Source organism: Antechinus flavipes, chromosome 1 (assembly GCF_016432865.1).
Source record: "Antechinus flavipes isolate AdamAnt ecotype Samford, QLD, Australia chromosome 1, AdamAnt_v2, whole genome shotgun sequence".
Classification (NCBI taxonomy): Eukaryota; Metazoa; Chordata; class Mammalia; order Dasyuromorphia; family Dasyuridae; genus Antechinus; species Antechinus flavipes.
The window spans coordinates 682,396,604-682,416,716 of record NC_067398.1 but is presented as its reverse complement, the minus strand read 5'-3'; the positions used below and the strand labels follow the sequence as shown (position 1 = coordinate 682,416,716).

Here is a 20,113-nt window from a genome sequence, read left to right as displayed (position 1 = left end):
TATTCACTGAGTCACATTGGCAAACCTTTGTATCTAGATTTTTCCTTTTCAAGGCACCCAGAACTAGACACAATCCTTCAGAGGTGTATTCCTAAATTTTGCTTTTCAGCCAGTCTATAACCAGCTTTGGTTCATATAGAAAAAGGACCAAACATCTCTGTGCCCCCAGAAAAGTTTCAAAATTGCAGATCTTTCTCTCCTCCATCGTGGCAATACAAACCCAAATTTACTTCTTAAAAGACTAGTTATGTTACTGTCCAGTTGGGGGGACAGAGCCTCCACTGTAACTGAGTATTAAGGACCATGCTTGGGTGAAGGGGCGGGTCAATTCTCCGAGAGCCTCCACAGCTGTGGATTGTGACACTTGAGGGAGTTGCAAAGCAGCCTTTGCTGACACAGGTGTTGCGGACTGAGAATGAGATAAATTGGAGGTAGAGGGAAGAGGAAAGAGGTCAGACAATGCAACTGCCTCTCAGTCGGGAGGTCAGAGAACAGCCACTGCCTCTCAGTCTCCTTGTATCTTCATCATTATCCTCTCACACGAAGAGAACCATTCTATAGGTCTGAGTTACACCTCCAGCAGCCCCTGGCAGGTGGCTTCCGTAGCACAACAACTGAGATGACTTGTCACTTAAGACTTACTTGCTAAGGAGAAGGGAATTTTCTATCATGAAAATACTGCACCTATACAAACTCATATATAACATCATCCTTGTTATGCCCTCAGTGTTGCACCATGAGAAGCGTTCTCTATTACCTATCCCTAGTTTTGCATTACCAATCAAACGAAATCCAGACTTCTCCCCAAGACTAACCTCCAGCCACAGCAGACTGTGCCCATCCTTTGTCATTTCCTCAATTTTTGCTTTGCTCCTACTGGTGAATGGTGTGAGTGTGCTTACCTGTGAGGACATTCCATGGCAAGGGTATAGGATTGCTCTATCATCATCTTCTGCTCCCTGGTCCAAGCAGTAGCCACTGGCCTTGCTGTTTCTCACCTATGCCCAGGAGCCAAAGGAGAAATCATATCATTAGCCAGTCACCATCTCAGGTCCGAGGTTACGAGCTGGGCATACCAATGAATGAATGATTGAACAAATGAATGAAAATGCATTCATTGACTACAATGAAAATAATGAAATGAAATAAAATGCCTATTATACGCCAAGCACTATACTAGGGGCTGGAGACATGAATTCAAAAGTGAGACTGCCCTTCTCTTCAAAGAGCTTATATTCTAATTGGGAAGGGTATGTATGTGACAGAACATACAGAGGAATAGTGGTCAGTGAGGGGAGTTTTGGTCTGGGTAGTCATAGGTATGGGTGAGTGGAGCCAAAGGATAGTCAACTATTATATTCTTTATAAGAGCAGCCCAGAGTCCTGGGCTTTATCACTCAAGAAAACTTGAGTTCAAATTTGACTTAAGACATATATTAGCTGAGTGATCCTGGGTAAGTCACTTAATTCTGCCTCAATTTCCTTATCTGTAAAATGAGAAAGAAATAGCAAAGCACTCCAGTATCTTTCCCAAGAAAACCCCTAATGGAGTCATGAAGAGTTAGACATGACTGAAAAAGATTGAACAACAACCACTTCCTCACTCCAAGTCTACACTCTATCAACTGTATTATGCAGCCGCTAAATCTTCAACAGATTATTTAGCTAGATTCCCCAGATGGCATATCTTACTTAATCTTGCACAGAAAACTACTTCCTAAATTTTGTTGATTCTACCTTAAAGAAGCTATTGATTTTTAGTGGAAAGGCTCCTTGGTTATTCCTCTCATGGTGCTGAGGCTATAAAGAAAAAACCAGCAAGGAAAGAGCGATGATTTCATGTATTCTGTGCCAGAGAGAGCCAAATAGAAAGTGAAGAAGCCTTAAATTCAAATCTTGGCTGTGACACACTTAATAGCCATGTTATCACTTAACTCTTAGGTGCAACTTCCAAGGACTCCTCTAAATTATTGATAAATTGTGACCTCTATTGGAGAGGGAATTTTCACCATGAGAGTTTTCTAAACCATAGCTCTTTCATGCACAGCAGATAACTTTAGGACATAGGTCTTGATTTGGGATCCATAGAGAATTTGGAGTCTGCAAATTTGGATGGGAAAAAACAGTCTTTATTTTCACTAATTTCTAATGGAAATTTAGCATTTCATTTAATTATTTAAATTATTTAATTGTTTATTATTTAATCACTCAAAATATTTATTTAATTATTTAAAATTATTTATTTATTTATTTGTTTATTTAAAAACATGATCTGTCCAAAGGATTCATAACACAAAATGAATAATAATTAATAACAATACCTAGCATTTATATTGGACTTTTAAAGTTAGTAACACACTTTTACATAGTCTCTCACTTTATCCCCACAACCCTGGGAAATAAGTGCTATTATGTCTCATTTTACAGATGAGGAAACTGAGGCAAACAGAGGTCAAGTGTCTTACTCAAGGTAATACAACTAGTTAGATGTCTTACACCCATATACACACAGCAGAACAAAGATAAAACTATGCTTACTATCGTTGTAGACACTTCCTGGAAGTAGAAAATTTGACTTTTACTTCCTTTGGATTGAATTGTTGTTGTGTTTGGGGTGACAGAGACCAAAAAGATAATAAAAATTCACACTCTGATAGTGTTTTCAGATCTAAAAAGTGTTTTTCTTGTGTCACCTTGTGAAGAAAGAAGATATTAAAGGAAACAGGACAGGGAGGCCAGCTTTGCTGAAAGGAAGATAGATACTGATTATGGGAAGCCATATTTCAGCAAGATACTTACCTCTCCATAGGTGATGGTATTATTATAAATCCTCATCTCAGGGTACACGTTCTCCAGGTACCACTTGAAACTGCGACACTGGAGCCTTTGACGCAAAGCAAGGCGCTCGGACACATCCCCAAAGTCCACTCCTGGGTTCTATGAAATGAGAATTGAGACCCAGGAGTTCCATATGCTGGCCATGTAGTTCACATAATTCTCTTTACAGAGGGTCATAGACCTGAGTATCGTCTCCCCTAATGTTTTCTGTTTATATATGGGTCATAGTGGCTTGCTAAAATTAAAAATTGTCTTGCTGTCAGTTATTAACCTCACTCTCTTAGCATTGTATAGAAAGGAATGGGGACTAAGGAGTTAAGAGGCAAATGTTAACATCAATCAGTGAATCTTGATATTATCCAAAAGGGGTGACTGAGAACAGAAAGGATGTTCCCATTCCCACCGCACAGTTCAAATCTTTAACAGGTCTTTTTTATTTATTCCGTTTGCTACTCATTAGTCCCCTCTCTGACCATGTGCTATATAAATTGTTTATTCTGGACTGTGGAACTTGATCTTCCATGTATGAGACCTGGTTGTGAGGTAGATGAATTCAAGGTTAAACAAAATTTATACATAACATTCATATATCCACACAAATGCTATTTATTCTTTATTCCCACCTAAGAAGTCCCCTTGGGGCATCGCATACTTATTTCAACAAGGTTATGAGATATCAGGATATTGCTGGAAACTCCTCTTTGGAAATTGCTTTTAGAATTGATAACATATTCTTCATAAAATCCTCAGTGTTAGCAAATCTTCCTCCAAAGCTGTGATTGGCCACTCTTGAATATGGATTCAAATCTGATGAGTAAGGTCCTACCTGAAGACTTTATTGTGGTTTGGAAGGAACTCAAGAATCAATAAGCAGGCATTTATTAAGCACCCATTATATGTCAGGCCCTGTGCGTCCCTCCCCTCAGGGAATTTATACATTATATTTGGGGGAGACAACATGTACTGGCAAAAGTTTATACAAAATATTCTTGAGGGCTATGACATCAGGGGACAAGCTATGTTAGGCTCTCACAAGATGAACAGAATTGAAGTACAGTTTGAGAAAGTCTAAGTCAGTACATGAACTGATGTTAAGTGAAGTGAGTAGAACCAAGAAAGAGAACACTGTACACATTAACAACAAGATTATGTGATGATCAATTGTGATGGACTTAGCTCTTTTCAACAATGAGGTGATTCAAGACAATTCTAATAGACTTGTGTTGGAAAGTGTTATCCACATCCAGAGAGAGAACTATGAAGATTAAATGTGGATCAAAATATAGTATTTTCACTTTTTAGCTGTTATCATTTGTTTGCTTGTTTTTTTCCCTTTCTCATGTTTGTTTTCTTTTGATCTGATTTTTTTTTGCTCAGCATGATGTAAACAGAAGTATTTTTAGAAGAACTGCACATGTTTAATCAATATCAGATTGCTTGCTGTCTTGGGAAGGTGGGAGAAAGGAGGAGAGGGAGAAAAATTTGGAACACAAGGTTTCAGGAAGGTGAATGTTGAAAAGTGTTTTTGCATGTATTTGGAAAAATAAAATACCATTTAAATAAATAAATCAGAAAAGAAAAATTGAAAAAGAGAAAGTCTAAGACAGCTTTTTTTAGACCAATGTGTGAAGAGACTTATCACCAGTATGCCTCTCATTTGATAATGTATTATTTGGTGATGGCAATCTGTGAAACAAAAGTTTTCTTTGTGGGGAGGCATATTAAAACTAGATTGGTATTCTTATGTGACTCATACTAGTTCCTTAGGCAAGTCCCTAAGAATAGTGAGCTTTACGTACACTTTTAGAATTGGATATATTAATAGAATAAGTATAAAGCTTCTAAGGGATACTAATTTGAAAAGCAGACCTTGCATGTGTTCTATAAAAAAGCCCTTCTCTCTTTTTGGTGATAATAATTGCTAGTATATATATATATATACTATATATATATATATATATATATATATATATATATATATATATATATATAACTTTGTATTTGTCATCTCATTGTCTTTACAACTTTATGAGGCAGATATATTATTACTGCCATTTTATAGATGAGGAAACTGAGACTGAGAAAGGTTAAATGCTTTGATTGAGTTCTCACTTATTAAGTGTTTGAGACATTAATTTATCCACTGTGTCACTTAGCTTCTTGAGAACTTGAGAGGACCAAGTCTTGTAGGTATGTGTATATATGTGTGTGTGTGTTTGTGTGTGTGTGTGTGTGTGTGTGTGTGTACATACATATATAGATATTTACATGGAGAATAAATACAAAATGAAGACGAGTTAGCAACATACAAAGTATTTGGGAGGAATTGCACTGGCTGTTGGAAGAATTGTAGATGGTAGAATTATGAATTCTTGAAAGAAGGGAAGCATACTCTGAAGTAGAAGTGAGGGGAAAAAAGCAGTCTAGACATGGGGGAATGCCCATATGGACATATGTGTGTGACCTTGGGCAAGTCGATGAAATACTCTGGACTAAAGCAAAATGAGGGAATGGGATTTAGTGACTCTAAAGACTCTTCTACCCCTGGATCTGAGGTTTTTTTTTAAAGCCAATGATCTATAGAGAAATAGAATGTCTGCCTAAAATGTCTTAGCTGAATGACTATTCCATTTCAAGAGGAAAACCCCTACTTAAATGGGACATTCACTGCAGTACAACAGAGATAATCTGACATAATGGAGAGAGTGCTTGACTTGGAGTCAGGAACTTCTGGATTCAAATCTTGTCTCTGATACTATTTAGTGGTGTAACTCTTGGCATGTCATAATCTTTCTGGGTCCCAAGAAAATCACTAGGACTTATTTGCTAAGTCACAGAAAGTTGAAACCACTTTAGTTGAAAAAGAATCAACCCTGAGAGATTCCCACCCAGGTAAAATTTCAGGGCTTTCTCATGCTTAGTTCAATTTGAGTCAGAGACTCTTAAAAAATCAGAACAAAATAATATCCTCTAAATTGTTCAGTCATTTTAGTCATGTCTGACTCTTTGTGACCACTTGGACTTTTTATGGCAAAGATACCGGAATGGTTTGCCTATTCTCCAGCTCATTTTGCAGATGAGGAAACTGAGGCAAACAGGGTTAAGTGACTTGCCCAGAGTCACACAGCTAGTAAGTATCTGGGGCCAGATTTGAACTCAGAAAGATGATGAGTCTTCCCGATTCTAGGTTTGGCACTCTATCCCCTATGGTGCCATCTAGCTGCCAATATTTTAACTACATTTGTTCCCATCTCAAAAGTATAATAATTGAAGAGACAGTCAACTGTACAGAAATAGCATCTATTCTGTATGCATGGGCTCATGCATGTTCTGAACAGGAGAAGTAGGTTTGAGTTTTTGCTGATACCTGAAGGGACAGTTAAAACTATCCCCCAGACTCCTGGGGATGGCAGCTCTTATGATTGCCCAGCCCTGGGCATGAGCATAAGGACTTTTTCTGATAAAGGAATGGTTAACCAAGCAACACTTTGATAAACAGAACTCACTGGGTCTGGAATCTTCATTCTTTATGTACTGTCCAACCAACCAGAGCATCATAAATTCCTGCTGGAGTATTAATGGGGACACCGTAGTGTTGTACATTGTCTGAATCAGTTCATTTTATGGAAAACAAGATTTTATGGGCTCTGCTGGGCTCTCTCTCCATCTTTGCTCATGGGTGAGGGCATTTTTTGACTGCCTTCCTTTGTCATTTTGTTCTGAAAACTCCCATAGCAAAAAACACTCAGACAAAAGGAAATCATGTTTTCCACTCCTCTTCTGAATTTCCCTGCTAGGTCGTTTGACATCAAGCGAATTACTTAGCCAGGGTTTTTGTCCTAGAGTGCGTCTGCATTTATTTCTTCCACCTTCTCTGTCTCACCATTCCTTATCATTTGTATTTTGCTGAGAACAGCATGAAGACTTCAGGAAAATTCTGCCTGGTCCTTAGGTTCCCTGGCCAGCCCTGTCCAGACTTTATAGACAGGATAATATAATTTAGATTTGGAAGGGATCTGGAAAGGCAAGAATTCCAGTTGCCCCATCTTTCAGAAGAAGAAATTGGTGTTAAATAGCTGAGCCACTATTTAAAACTAGATTTTCCAATGCCATTGCCTACTGCTCTGCATGCAAAGTACAGAGGTATATAAAAGGTGGGAAAATATGTGCTATTTTAAATAAATATAGATGCATTCTGAAGTCTGAGGACTAACATTCTTGGGTGAGATCAATCCTGATTTAAATTCATTCTCTAAGTCTGTCTCTTTTCTTCTTTCACTCTCTTGAGCTCTTTCTCCTTTTCCTCACTTTCTCTCTTACTTTATCTCCTATCTCCATCTCTCTATCTCTCCTTTCTTTTTATTTTTTGTACATTAAAAATTAATTAATTTATTGTTGTTACCTAAGTTTTGAACTGTCTTCCTCCCTTCCTCCTCACCTTGCACAAGAGAAAATCACCATTTCACATACACAACAAAAACAACAACAACAACAACAACAACACACACACACACACACACACACACACTGATTTTCATAGTTGGAAGGGAGCTTCGGGTTCATATAGTCCAACTTTTATGGGAACTCCCTATACAACATCCAAGATAAGTGACAATTCATTCTTTGATTGAGGATCCCTAGCTGAGGGATGGGAATGAGTTCCTATTACTTCCTGATGTAGCTCATTCCCATCTGCATTAGCTCCAATCAAAGTCATACCTAAGGTGGAGCAAATGAGACTTTGTTCTGGATGTCAAACCTTAGATAATACAAAAATTTGAAAATATGTATAACTTCAGAAATTGAATTCAGGATCTTTCTTGATCTCCCCAGCACTTAGTACAGTGCCTGGCACATAACAAACACTTGATAAATGCTTATTTATTGGTTAGCTAAAATAAGAAATGATCAATCCCAACCTCTGTTAATAACACCTACCCTTGAAATTGTATAACAACTCATTTCCTTCTTCCACTGTCTTAATTACTTTTTATATTATTAAATATTGAATTATAAAATTGATTTGAAGGCATATTTTATGCTGCTTGCCCTGAGCACTAAAGTTACTAGTTATAGCCCCAAATCTTTCCCTTTTATTATTCCTGTTTGCCTTTTTCCCACTTCTACCCATTACTTTTAGTTCTGGGGTTGGCAACCCTGAGGGGCCTCTCTAAAATTGGAGTCTGAAGATGGTTCAATATCTGCTTTAGTTTTCCAGCTGCTAGCTTATCAGAACTCTGTTTTTCTTCTGGTAAATGTTGAGGGAAGAGGTAGACAATTGAGATATTTCCCAGAGGTGACAAAAACCTTTTTTCACCTCAACTTGAAAATGGCTGGGATGTTTAATTTGTTTCCCCTCCCTCAACCCACTCCAGCTTCTGACTAGCCACTGGGTGCTCACCGTCATGGGGATGTTCCAGGCCATGTACACGTGGGACTTGAAGTCGTCCATCCATACCTCTGCGGCTCTCAGGGCATTTCGCTTTGCATAGTAATCAATGTCGTTATTGTAGGGTTTCTTTGTGCGCTCGATATGGGCCACACGGGAACAGGGCAGTACCTCCATGCTGCCCCCACACTGCCAGACCTGGGGAGAGAGGATGGAGACCTGGGCTATGAACATGGCCAGGCAATCCTATCTCAAGTAAAGGAAGGGAGGGTAGAAATGCTTTTGTGGATTACACAGTGGCCTTGAAGTAATCATTAGGATTGCCAATGGACTAAGTATTAGTTGATTATTATGGTTATATTATGTTACAACTATTGGGACTTTAATAACTGTTAACCAATGTAACCAAAATTAATTAATTGATAAGCATTTATTAAGCACCTCCTCTGTGCTGGGTATTTTAATATGTACTGGAAATAATATAAAGACAAAATCAAGACAGCTCCTACCCTCAAGGACTTACAGTCTATTGCCAGACAGAATAAACATAAACACTTACAAAAAGTATACAAAATTCAGGAGGAAATTGAGATCTAGAGAAGTTTGCCCAAAGTCACCCAGGTGGTAAGTAGTAGAAATAGAATTTGAATCTGGAACCTCAGACTCCAAATTAAGCCTCCTTTATATCACCCTGCCTCCCGGTATTTTCTGTCACCTCAAAGTGTGAATCTCATTCTTTTGGTTCCCAGGTCTTTTTTTGATTTAGATAGGCTTCGGAGAAATAGAACTTCCCTGAGGAAGTGGGAGTAATAGTTAGAAATAACACAGGACTTCTCTGCTCAAAGACCTTCTATAACCTCCCACTCCCTGTTAAATGAAGTCCAGACTCCTCAGGATGACATTAAAATGGCAACATAAGATTTAGCAACAATGAATTTAGAGTCAGAAAATCTGTTACAAATTATCCCTATGAAAGGACAAATTACTATGTCTCTGTGGGTTTGAGTTCCTGCACCTGAAAAATGAGAACACTGGGCTAGTTGATCTTTCCAGGTCTTGATTCTATGATTCTATGACCTCTCTACAGTCTGGCTCCACTGTACCTCAGCAGATGTATCTTGTACTAGCAGCTTCCTCTTGCTTTTTAAACACAATTATTTTATGACTCAATATTCCAGACAAACTGGATGATTCACAATTTCCCAAATTCATGTTGCCTTTTCCAATCTTTAAGGCTTTGATTCACATGGTTTCTTCTTCCTAGAATTATTAAGTCTTGAGATTTTGTGTATTCCATGAAGCCCAGCTCCACTGCTCCTGCCTCCAGGGAACTTTTCCTGATTTTCTGAGTTTCCCTCCTTGGGGCCCTGTTCCTACTTATTCCTGTCTCTTCTGCACTTGCCTTCATGTTATAATTACCTATGTTTACTTAGCACTCCTAACCAAATGGTGAGTCCCATGATGGCAAGATCAATCTTAGGGAAAAACAGAATAATAAACAGAATGATATGTATCCAATTGTCTCTCCCATTAGTATGTGAGTTCCTTGAAGAAAGGACCTCTCTTTTGTCTTTCTCAGTATCCCCAGTGCTTAGTACCATGCCTGGCACATAGTAGGTGCTTAAAAAAATGTTTGTTCACTGACTGATGGGCTATTAAATGCTAACTTTCTGAGACCCTCTAGTCAAAACCGTATTTGAACAGAATTCCTACATATATTTACTAATAATGTGTTCATCTGAACTGCATTAAAGGGAACATATACACTCATTTATTCTCTAATTCAGGTACATCATCTTTTGTTGTTTGGTCATTTCAGTCATATCTGATTTCTGGTAATTCCATTTAGGGTTTTCTTGGCAAAGATACTGGAATGGTTTTCCATTTCCTTTTCCTGTTCTTTTTATAGATGAGGAAACTGAGGCAAACAGGATGAAGTGACTTCCCCAGGTCACACAGTAAGTATCTGAGGCCAGATTTGAACTCATCCTAACTCTAGATCCAGCGCTATCCTCTTTGTTAATTAGCTGCTTGTTATATCATCTTTATGTAGTTCAAATCTTGACTGTATGTTCAAAGATAATATTTATATGTGTGTGTGTGCATCCATGCGTGTGTATATGTCCTTCTAGCTAGCAGTCCTGTTAACCCGAGAGCTCTGAGTCAATAATAGCTGACGTTTATATAGGGCTTTAAAGTATAGCTGTTTCACAACATTTCCATTAACTTGGTAGTACAGGTCTTATTTTCTCCATTTTACAGATGAGCTACCTGAAGTTCAGAGTGATTTGCTCAGAGTCACATAGTTAATAAGTAGGTCAGGATTAGGGGGAGGATTTGAACTCATGTATGATTTGATTATGGACCCACAGCTCTCCCTAGTACATTATTCTTCCTGTAGAATAAATTTTTTTTTGATGTGAAAGGACAATGAATGCAGAACACAGTACCGCTGTTTCCGATCCAGTTCAACCAGACTAGAATTCTCCCTAAAGCCCGCAATACATTTCTCTTCTCTGCGTGATAGTTAATGACCTTGTAATTTTTTATATATTTTGATACTAGGGACCCATACATTATCTGAGTGGCAGAGTTATTTCCTTCTAAGCTCCCTGGGAGATTGATGCTTATGCAAAATGGAGAATTTAAAAGGCTCTAAAACCACAGCTTTAAGGGAAACAGTTTAACCCCTCCATAAATTCCAGGAAAACACTGGTAATAAATTTTTCCCTGATGCAACTCGGAGGGACCACGCACCCAACTCAGAACAGAACAGGACAAAGGGTGGCCTTTCTCAGTTTCAGGAAATATATATTGTAACGGAGATGCTGGCTTAAATATGGCTTTGGCCAGAGGACCCTGGGTCATCGATCTAAAATTGAAAAGGATGTTAGAGATCATCAGAGGATTTTGCCACATCTCTGGAAGACTTTTGGGTCCTTAAAGGCAGGGATATTGGGCAGCTAGAGCAGTTATCTCTAAGGCCAAATAGAGCTGGCCAAATAGAGAGGACTGAGTGACCCATTAAGTGAGATAATGTATTGTAAAGGGCTTTGCAAATCTTAAAGTGATAAATATTAGTTATTATTATTGTTGCTATTATAATGAACAATCAATAAATTAGTCTATTACTTATATTTTCTATTATCAGTATAATTTTATATTATATTCTATTGTTGTTCAGTCATTTTTCAGTCATATCTGAATCCTTGTGACACAATTTTGGGAGTTCTTGGCAAAGATACTGAAGAAGTTCGCCATTTCCTTTTCCTGCTCATTTGACTGATGAGAAAACTGAGGCAAACTAGGAGGGAAATGACTGGATGCTAGGGATACAAAGACAAAAAACAAAAAAGACAAAAAAGAAGCTTGCATTCTACTAAAACAGACAATAAGAGGCAGCATGTTACAGAGAAGAGGACTTGGCTAATACAAACAGATGTTTAATGGGGCGATGATTGAGGGGAACGTTAGTGGACTCAAATTTCAATCAGAGTCAACAGTAGGATCTGACAAGCAAGAAATTCAGTGAGATCTAATGCTATATTAAGAGAGATGAAATTTCAAGAATTGGAGAGATTAGGGACTCTACCTTGGTCAGACTAATATAGAGAGTCTTACATGGAATTCTAGATAGCACATTTTAGGAAGGGCATTAATATGTTGGAAAAGCATCCAAAGAAGGGTAATGAAGATGAGCACCTTGGAACTTAGGCAAATCAGGATAAATGAAAAGAACTAGGAATGTTGGGGAAAAAACTTGTAGGACAGAAGACACATGGAGGACATGAGAGCCAGATTAAATTATTTGAAGAGCTGTCCTGAGAAGAATTTGGTTTGGTCTGCTTGCCCTACTGGGAAGAGCCAGGAGCAATAAAGGGACATCGAGAAGAAGCAAACAGGTTTGACGTAAGAAAGAACGTGGAATTTGTGATTTCCGAAAGTCAAATAAAAAGTAGTAGCTTCCCCCACAGTCTTTAAGGAAGCCAAAATGGCTTTTTGTTGGGCATGTTGTCATTTTGTGTAGATTTGTGTTCAGCAACAGTTTGGATTATGTGGCATCCAAGATCCCCCTAGTTATGAAGTTTTATGATTATATCAATTCAAACCTGAAAATGAGATAGAATTAAACTAAAACAATACTACTATAGTTGAAAAAGCTAATACATTTCCTAGAAGGAGGTAAGTAGGTTTGAACTTTTGTAGCTTAAATCAAAGCAGTTTGTGTTTCTGTTAAGGAGAAGTGACCCCTAATCCATTCTGTCTTCCACACAAGATCATCTTCCACACAACAGCATCAAAACTGGCTGTTTGAGAATGACATGATGAGTTGCAACATCTGACTTCCCCAAGCACTATTGACGCAGTTACGAGACAGCCAAGTTTGAAATCTAGACAAGGCTGAAGGGGAGTCCTGTTTTCAATTACAGATGCAGAGGAAGCAGCTGCTAATGCAGTGTAGGAAGGAGAGATTTTCAGAGTCATTAGTGACAGTGTGTTTACAGCTAGGAGATGGTTGGATGGACTTCATGAGAACAGGGCTGACAAATGGGATCTGGATTTTTACTGCAAAATTTACCATTTGCTCATAATTGTCTCTATTCATTTCCTGTGGGGCTGGTTTGCTTTAACTTAATATGAGAGGAAGTGTTAAAAGGCAGAAGTCTGGATTCAAATTTTATTTCTACCTCTTTCTAGCTGCTGGACGTGGAGCAGGACAGTCTCTGATGTTTCTCACCTACAAAATGAAGGTGTTGGATAAGATGACCTTTAAGGTTTTATCTACCTCTAGAACATGCACTCTCTGAGGACAGGGAAAGCTTTTCTTTTCTTGACTCCTGCTCTCACTTAAAGAATAGTAAGAATATCCATCCAATATGTATTTGAAATAGTCAAAGTACTGGAACTTTGCAAGTATTTCCCTCATTGCTTTTGAGTTCATTGAATGATTTAGGGGCAACTAGGTAATACCATAGTGGGTAGAACACTGGATTTGGAATCACAAGACTAATTTTATGAGTTCAAATCTGTCCTCACATACTTCCTAGCTGTGTGACCTTGGGCAAGTCACTTAACTCTGTTTACCTCAGTTTCCTCACCTGTCAAATGAGCTGGAGAAAGAAATGGCAAACCACTTTAGTATCTTTGCCAAGAAAATTCCTACATGGGGTCACAAAGAGTAATAAAAGTTAGTTGTGGAGTTTCAGTGCCTTTCCTTTGCTCATGTCTGGAATGCACTCTATCTACACCTCTGCTTCCTTCTTTCTTCAGGAACAAGTCTTGAAGCCTCCCCAGATTTTCTTAGTAGCTAGTACCCTCTCATAGTGCCCTTGTATGAACCTTTTTGTATTTAATTTGTCTTTTTATTTTGTTTATACACAGGTCTATATCTGTCTTCCCCATTAGAATGGGAATTGTTTCTTTTTCTTTACTTGGATCCCCTAGCACAGGACCTGGTATGTATTAGGAGCTTAAGAAAATGCTTGTTGTTTGTTGACTAATTGGCACCAAACTTAATCTAGAAATGGATCCTGCTGCCTCATTTTGATTTAAAAAGCCCCCACAAATTATTATTTTATTTATTTTGTTATACATTTCCCAATTACATTCCAATTTGTTTCTGACCTATGGACATTGGGAGAGTTCTGTGAGCCATCCCCTGCTCTCTCCCTTCCTCTCTCCCAGGTCTGGGAGTTGACTCTGGAAGCAGGATCATTTCATTTAGTATACAAATTAACTGAAGCCTAGAAGACTTTTGCCCAAGGTCACAAAGTTAGGGAGGCAGAATGGGAATTGGAGCCCATGTCCTTTGTCTATAAATCCACTGCCTTTCTCAGTACATTATAGCATCTTTTCCTCCTAGAATAAAGCTATAGATTTATTGGACCTCCCTCATCAACACTTCTGTTTCTAAACTACAAGGTGATGAATTTTCAAGCATAAGATGTTGGCTATGAGATTATTATTGATTTCTGCTGAGGAGTAGAGCTGTTTCTAAGGATAACAAAGATTCATTTGGAATTATTATTATTATTACTATTATTGTTGTTGTTGCTGTTTCTACAATCACCAGAGACTTTTGATCTAAGCCTAAGGGAACTTCTGAAAGCTAAAATGAGAAGGAGAGGGGAATTCCCCAGTAGCAGAGCCGCAGACCCGAGTTCTCCTGTCCCTGGTGGTGTGCCCTGGGAAGCTCCCACAGTGCTGGATGGAGAGTCCATCTCTTCCCCCACCCTCTTGGGAGAAGGTTTGCCAGACTCAAAAACGAATTTCATTTCATTTCTAAGTCACTGGGAAAGCCTCAGGAGAAAAGTATCTCAATTTTGCCTGCAGCCGGGAGAGTCCATCTACTCTCTTAGATCCAATCAAACCTCAGTATTAGGTAAACATCTTTACCCTGTCCTCTCCCCTCAAAAAAAGGTAGGAGGCCATTCTTTTTTATTCCTAGGAACAAATTCCTAACTCAAAGAGCCAAACTCATGAACTGAATGTTCCTGATGAAAAGAAAAAGCCTGTTGAAAATCACTCTTGCTTCTCATGCTGGGAAAGCACTTCTTGATTTCTGCTGGTATTGGAGGAGCAGAGATCAGAACACAGACCTGAGAAGGTAAAGACACTCAACTTGTCAATTGACAATCCTGTTCTCCATTTGATGAACATGATTTGGTATTTGTACTGTATATATTTTGTTTTTAATACATGAAGGGAAGCAAAACCTAGTGGATAGAGAATCATCCTTGGAGCCAGGAAGACTTTAATTGAATCTTACTGGGTGCCCAGTAAGATTTAACAACTGCTCTCTACAACTGGAAATTATATAGAAGGAACTGACTGGCTGATGGGATAGGAGTTTCTCTTTGGTGAGAGTTCTTAATACCAGTTAAATTACAGGTTCAGTCCCTATCTTTATATTTTATAATTTCTTATATAAATATTTGATGCCCTTTTCCCATCATCAATAGAACATGAGCTCCATGAAAGCAGAGATTTTGTCTTTTTTGTTTGTTTCTATATCTCAGTGTCTAGGAAGGGGTAGGTTCTTAGAATTGAAAGGTACCTTAGAGATTTCCTGGTGCAATTCTCTTATTTTATTGGGCAGGAAACTAAGGACCAGAGTGGTTAAATGTGACCCAAAATTACATGAGTAGTAATCAGTAAAGACATCTTTTGAACCTAGACCTTTCCCCCACTAATTGACGTGCCATTCCTCTTTAAATAAATGCATAGTTAAATGGATGAATGTTGATTGCTTTTTAGGACTCAGTGACCATGCAAAGCAGTTCCCCACAGGGGAAGGCTGTCGATCTCTGGATTTTCATTACTGAAGTTTTGCAGTGACACTCTAGATTTCTCTGCCAGGCTTACATTGAGTAAATATCATAGAATCAGAGATCATTGAGTCCATTCCTTCACTTTATGTTTGAGGAAATTGAGGTTGGAAAAGGTTAAATGACTTGCCCAGCTTCACAGAACTACTGTCTGAGGTAGGATTTGAACTTAAATCTTCCCATTTCCTAGTCTAGCTCTCTGTCCACTGCACTACTTAGCCACTTCTGAGAAGATGTGTTGTTTTCATCAAAGCAAATTCAATAAATAAATTCAATGCATCATAACCTGTCTGGGGCATATCATGGATACCCATCAAAAACTCATTGACTGAAAGTGCATGATATCATGCTCTTAAGACCTCTCACTTAGCACTCCTCTCCACAAGATGATCCTGGCTCCTATGCTACGAACAACGTGGTGCAGAGGGAGGAGGGTTGGATTTGGAATGGGAGGACACAGCTCCCCTCCCTGTGTGATTTTGGACAAATCAGCTATTCTTTGAGCTTCATTGTCAAGTACTTTGTGGGAATAGAAATTATCACTGCTCTACCTGGTCTCAGAGGGCAGAGCCAGAAGCATTGATGCTGAAAAAAGGCAGAGTTAGGCTGCATATTGGAGCAGGGGGTTGCCACCTACTGAGTTGTGTTTCTTGAGGAGATAGGAAGTTGTTCTCCCTTGAAGATCTTCAAGCACAGGATCATCAAAGAGGGATTTTTGTTAAGGTGTGGGTCAGATTCAGTGGCCTCTGGGATTTCATGACAATAAACTACAGACTTCTAGAAATATGTGGGGAGACCAAATTGTCCCTCTCTATCACCATATGAACTCTTGCTCTAGTGGGGTGGCTTGGTAATATCTGGAGGGACTAAGCATAATGAGTAGCTTACAAATAGGCTCCATATACCAAGAAACAAGTGCCTAGGAAAACAGTAATTAGGCAATGGCTGAATGAATGAAAAGTCATTTATTAAATACTTGCTATGTGTCAGGTACAGAGCTAGTTACTGGAGACATAAACACAAAAATGAGACAATTCCTGTTTTCAGAAAATTGTAATGGGAGGAATCACATATATTAGAGGGAGTGATAGCCTACAATGGCACTTTGGACTCAGGAGTTACAGAGATGGTGAGTTGATCAATGAATGAAAGGATAAAAAATATCTTTTGAGTGCCAACTATATAGCAAGACAGAGCTATGCACTCTCTGTCTGTCTTTGTCTCTGTCTCTGTCTCTCTCCACACACACACACACACACACACACACACACACACACACACACGAGACAGACAGTTCTTCTCTCAAGAGAAATTATATTCTAACAAGGGAAGACAGGGCAGATAGATAGCAAAGTGAACAAAATAATTGTCTTGAATTCAGGAAGACTTATCTTCCTGAGTTCAAATCCAGCTTCAGAGACTTATTAGCTGTATGATCCTGGGTAAGTCACATGACCTTGTTTGCTTTAGTTTCCTCAGGAAGATGAGTTTTCCTGAGTTCAAATCCAATCTCACTTACTAGCTGTATGACCCTCGGTAAATGATCTAACCCTATTTGCCTTAGTTTCCTCATCTGTCAAATGAGCTGAGAAGGAAATGGCAAACTATTCCATTATCTTTGTCAAGAAAACCCTAAATGGGGTCACAGAAGCAGATACTGAACAACCAAAAGATTTTTCTTACATGTATCATTAATGTGGTATTCCTGGAAGAGGACTTTGATGTGGAGAATCTCAGAGACAGCTGGTTATTTTAAATCCCTTCTATGTGCCATATATTGAGTATACAAAGATAAAAGCTAGACAGCTTTCTTTCTAGATTGTAAGTTTGAGGGAGGGCAGAGACTGCTTTTTGCCTGTTTTTGTATCCCCAACATTTCATATAGTATCTGGTATATAGTAGGCACTTAATAAATGTCTATGGTTTGATTGATATTAGGAGGTACAACACATATAGTGTGGTCCAAGGGTCTAGGGAATCAAAAGGAACGTGAATAGAGCCACGATGGCAGCCAATTATACCTTCTTTCTAGGAGAAATGGGTCATTTGATTTGATTATTCAGAACAAGAGGTGAGAAGTAGTAAAGGTAAGGGCAGGGTGGGAAAGAGGCACATGCAATAGCAAGGTAGATGGCCCTGCTAAGTCCTGGCTTCCTGGTGAGTGGCTGATGCAATGCAAAGTATGGGCCGAGGTTGGCTAGATACAGTGATTTAAGCGAGTTTTTCTGCTCGCTCGCTCCCTCTTCTGTGAAGATGGATGAGCCCCAGAGCAGCTAAGCAGAAATACAGGCTTCTGGGGTAGGTCAGCCTTGGACATATTTAACTTTAGAGGCAGTGAAGTTCCTGCTGAATGAATGGCAGACCGGTGGGTGGTGGGAGACCAGAGGCTGAATGTACCACTCAGGTGCTGAGATTTGGGAAATTCGTGGCTCAGAGTCAGTCTCTCTATACTAACTTTAAAGCAGCAGCAGGAAAGCAGCGGCTACTGATGTTACTAATCAGCCAGGATCCTGATAGCCAGGCAGATGGGCAGCTTGGTCTGGGCTCGAGTGTCTCCAAATGGACGACATCATTTTGGGGGTCAGGACACTCGGCGAGAGCCGCAGAGGACTGGAACCGTGGATGCTATTTCTGGCTCCCTCTGCCTAAATCCCAGAGTTTCTGGCCCAAGGCTGTGAACTCGTTTGTCATGTTCCCCGGCATTTCAGGATCTGCTCTGGGGCTCTGCCCACTGCTCACTGCCCCAACCCTAGGGAAATTTAGAGGCGATTGGGTTGCTGGGCAGGAACGAGGCTGCTTCATTTCAATGTGGCTCTGGTGTCAGGCAGCCCAGCTGTAAAGATTGATTGCTGGGTTTGGCCTGACTCACCGACTCACAGCGTTTTCTCCGCTGTGAAAAATATCGTTGTTGAACAGACCAGGGCAGAGGCAGGAGCAGCAGGTTTTATGAGAGCGGGATCTCAGGGGTGAGTGCCAGGCATCCTTTGGAATGCTGATCCTAACCCTTCTGGCTGTTAACCAGAAAAAGGAATAAACATTTGTTCTTGTCGTGCAGTTGTTTTTCAGTCTTGTGTGACTTTCTGGGACCCCATTTGGAGTTTTCTTCTCAAAGATACTAGGTGGTTTGCCATTTCCTTCTCCAGTTCATTTTATAGATGAGGCAAACAGGGCTAGGTGACTTGCCCAAGGTCATGCAGCTATGAAATGTCTCCCTGATTCTATGCCCAATGCTGTATGTATGCCTTTAAAAAATGTTAGTTGACTGACTATTCAGCTACTGATCATCTGAAGACAGTCTTATTATGAGGAATTATGGGTATTTCATTTTGAACTCCTGTAGGTGGGATCAACAGAATCATGTAATTTTCAAGTTTTATGTACTATAGATATCATCTAGCAGGACTTGTATCTGACAAAGGGTTCCCTCTAGACGTCAATGACAAGTGGCCATCTAACCCAGGCCCATCAGAACCAATTTAAATAGAATTGGGAAAAAATTAACAAGCTAAATAAAAATACAATACATCGTAGAGAATATTGGTATGTGGTTTTCTAAGTTAAAATGCAAACACAGGGATCCTTATGTATGGCTCAGTGGCCTTTTTTTGTAATTGAATTTGACACTGCTGATCCAATCTCTGTCTGAATTTTTCTGGAAAGGGGAAACTCTCTCTATCCTGAGGCAAACTCCTCACATTTATGGAAAGCTTTTAATGATGAGGAGTCTTTCCTTATGTCAAGATTAAGAGACTTAATTAAGTCTTTCTCTATGTAACTTCTCCCTACTCCTGGTTTTGTCCTTTGGGGTCAAGCAGTCCAAGGCTAGGTGGGCAGTTAGATGGCTCCACAATTCATGGAATGTCAGGACTGGAATCAGCAAGTCATCTTCCTGAGTTCAAATCTGACCTCAGACACTTGTACTAGCTGTATGACCCTGGGGAAATCATTTAACCCTATTTGCCTCAATTTCTTCATCTGCAAAATGAATTGGAGAAACAAATGGCAAAGCATCCCATTATCTCTGCCAAGAAAAAAACCAAATGGGTCACAGAGAGTCAGATATGACTAAAATAGCTGAACAAAGAGATGTAGGTAGGATAAGTATTATAATCCACACTTGGGGGCAAAGAGTTTTGAGCTTGTGATTTCACTGCTGCAGGCAACTCCCTCTACCAAAACAGATCAGCAACTATTTTTTTTTTAATTATAGCTTTTTAATTGACAAAACATATGCATGGCTAATTTTTCAACACTGACCCTTGCAAAACCTTCTGTTCCAACTTTCCCCCTCCTTTCTTCTACCCCCTCCTCTAGATGGAGGGTAGTCTAATACATGTTAAATATGTTGAAGTATATGCTAAATGCAATATATGTATACATATTTATGCAATTACCTTGAGCAACTGTTTTTAAGTTAAATAATTTACCTATGGTGATAAACACAAAATATTTCAGATTTCAGATTTGGGTTTTGAACCCAGGTCTCTACCTTCCTCATCTGTACCTCTTAATTTTCCTGACTTCCTTCTAGACTTCATTCAACCCTAACCTATATAGA

General features: G+C 39.2%; 1 protein-coding gene across 1 annotated transcript in view; it reads right to left on the bottom strand.

Moving 5' to 3' along the window:
• GALNT9 (polypeptide N-acetylgalactosaminyltransferase 9) overlaps window positions 1-20,113 on the bottom strand; it is a 277,398-nt gene that overhangs the window by 26,851 nt on the left and 230,434 nt on the right. Inside the window, exons 7-9 of the mRNA XM_051972578.1 lie at window positions 8,240-8,425; window positions 2,800-2,937; window positions 903-998 (exon numbers count right to left, since the gene is read on the bottom strand). Of these exons, the coding sequence (XP_051828538.1) occupies window positions 903-998; window positions 2,800-2,937; window positions 8,240-8,425 (420 nt within the window). The remainder of the gene's footprint in view (window positions 1-902; window positions 999-2,799; window positions 2,938-8,239; window positions 8,426-20,113) is intronic.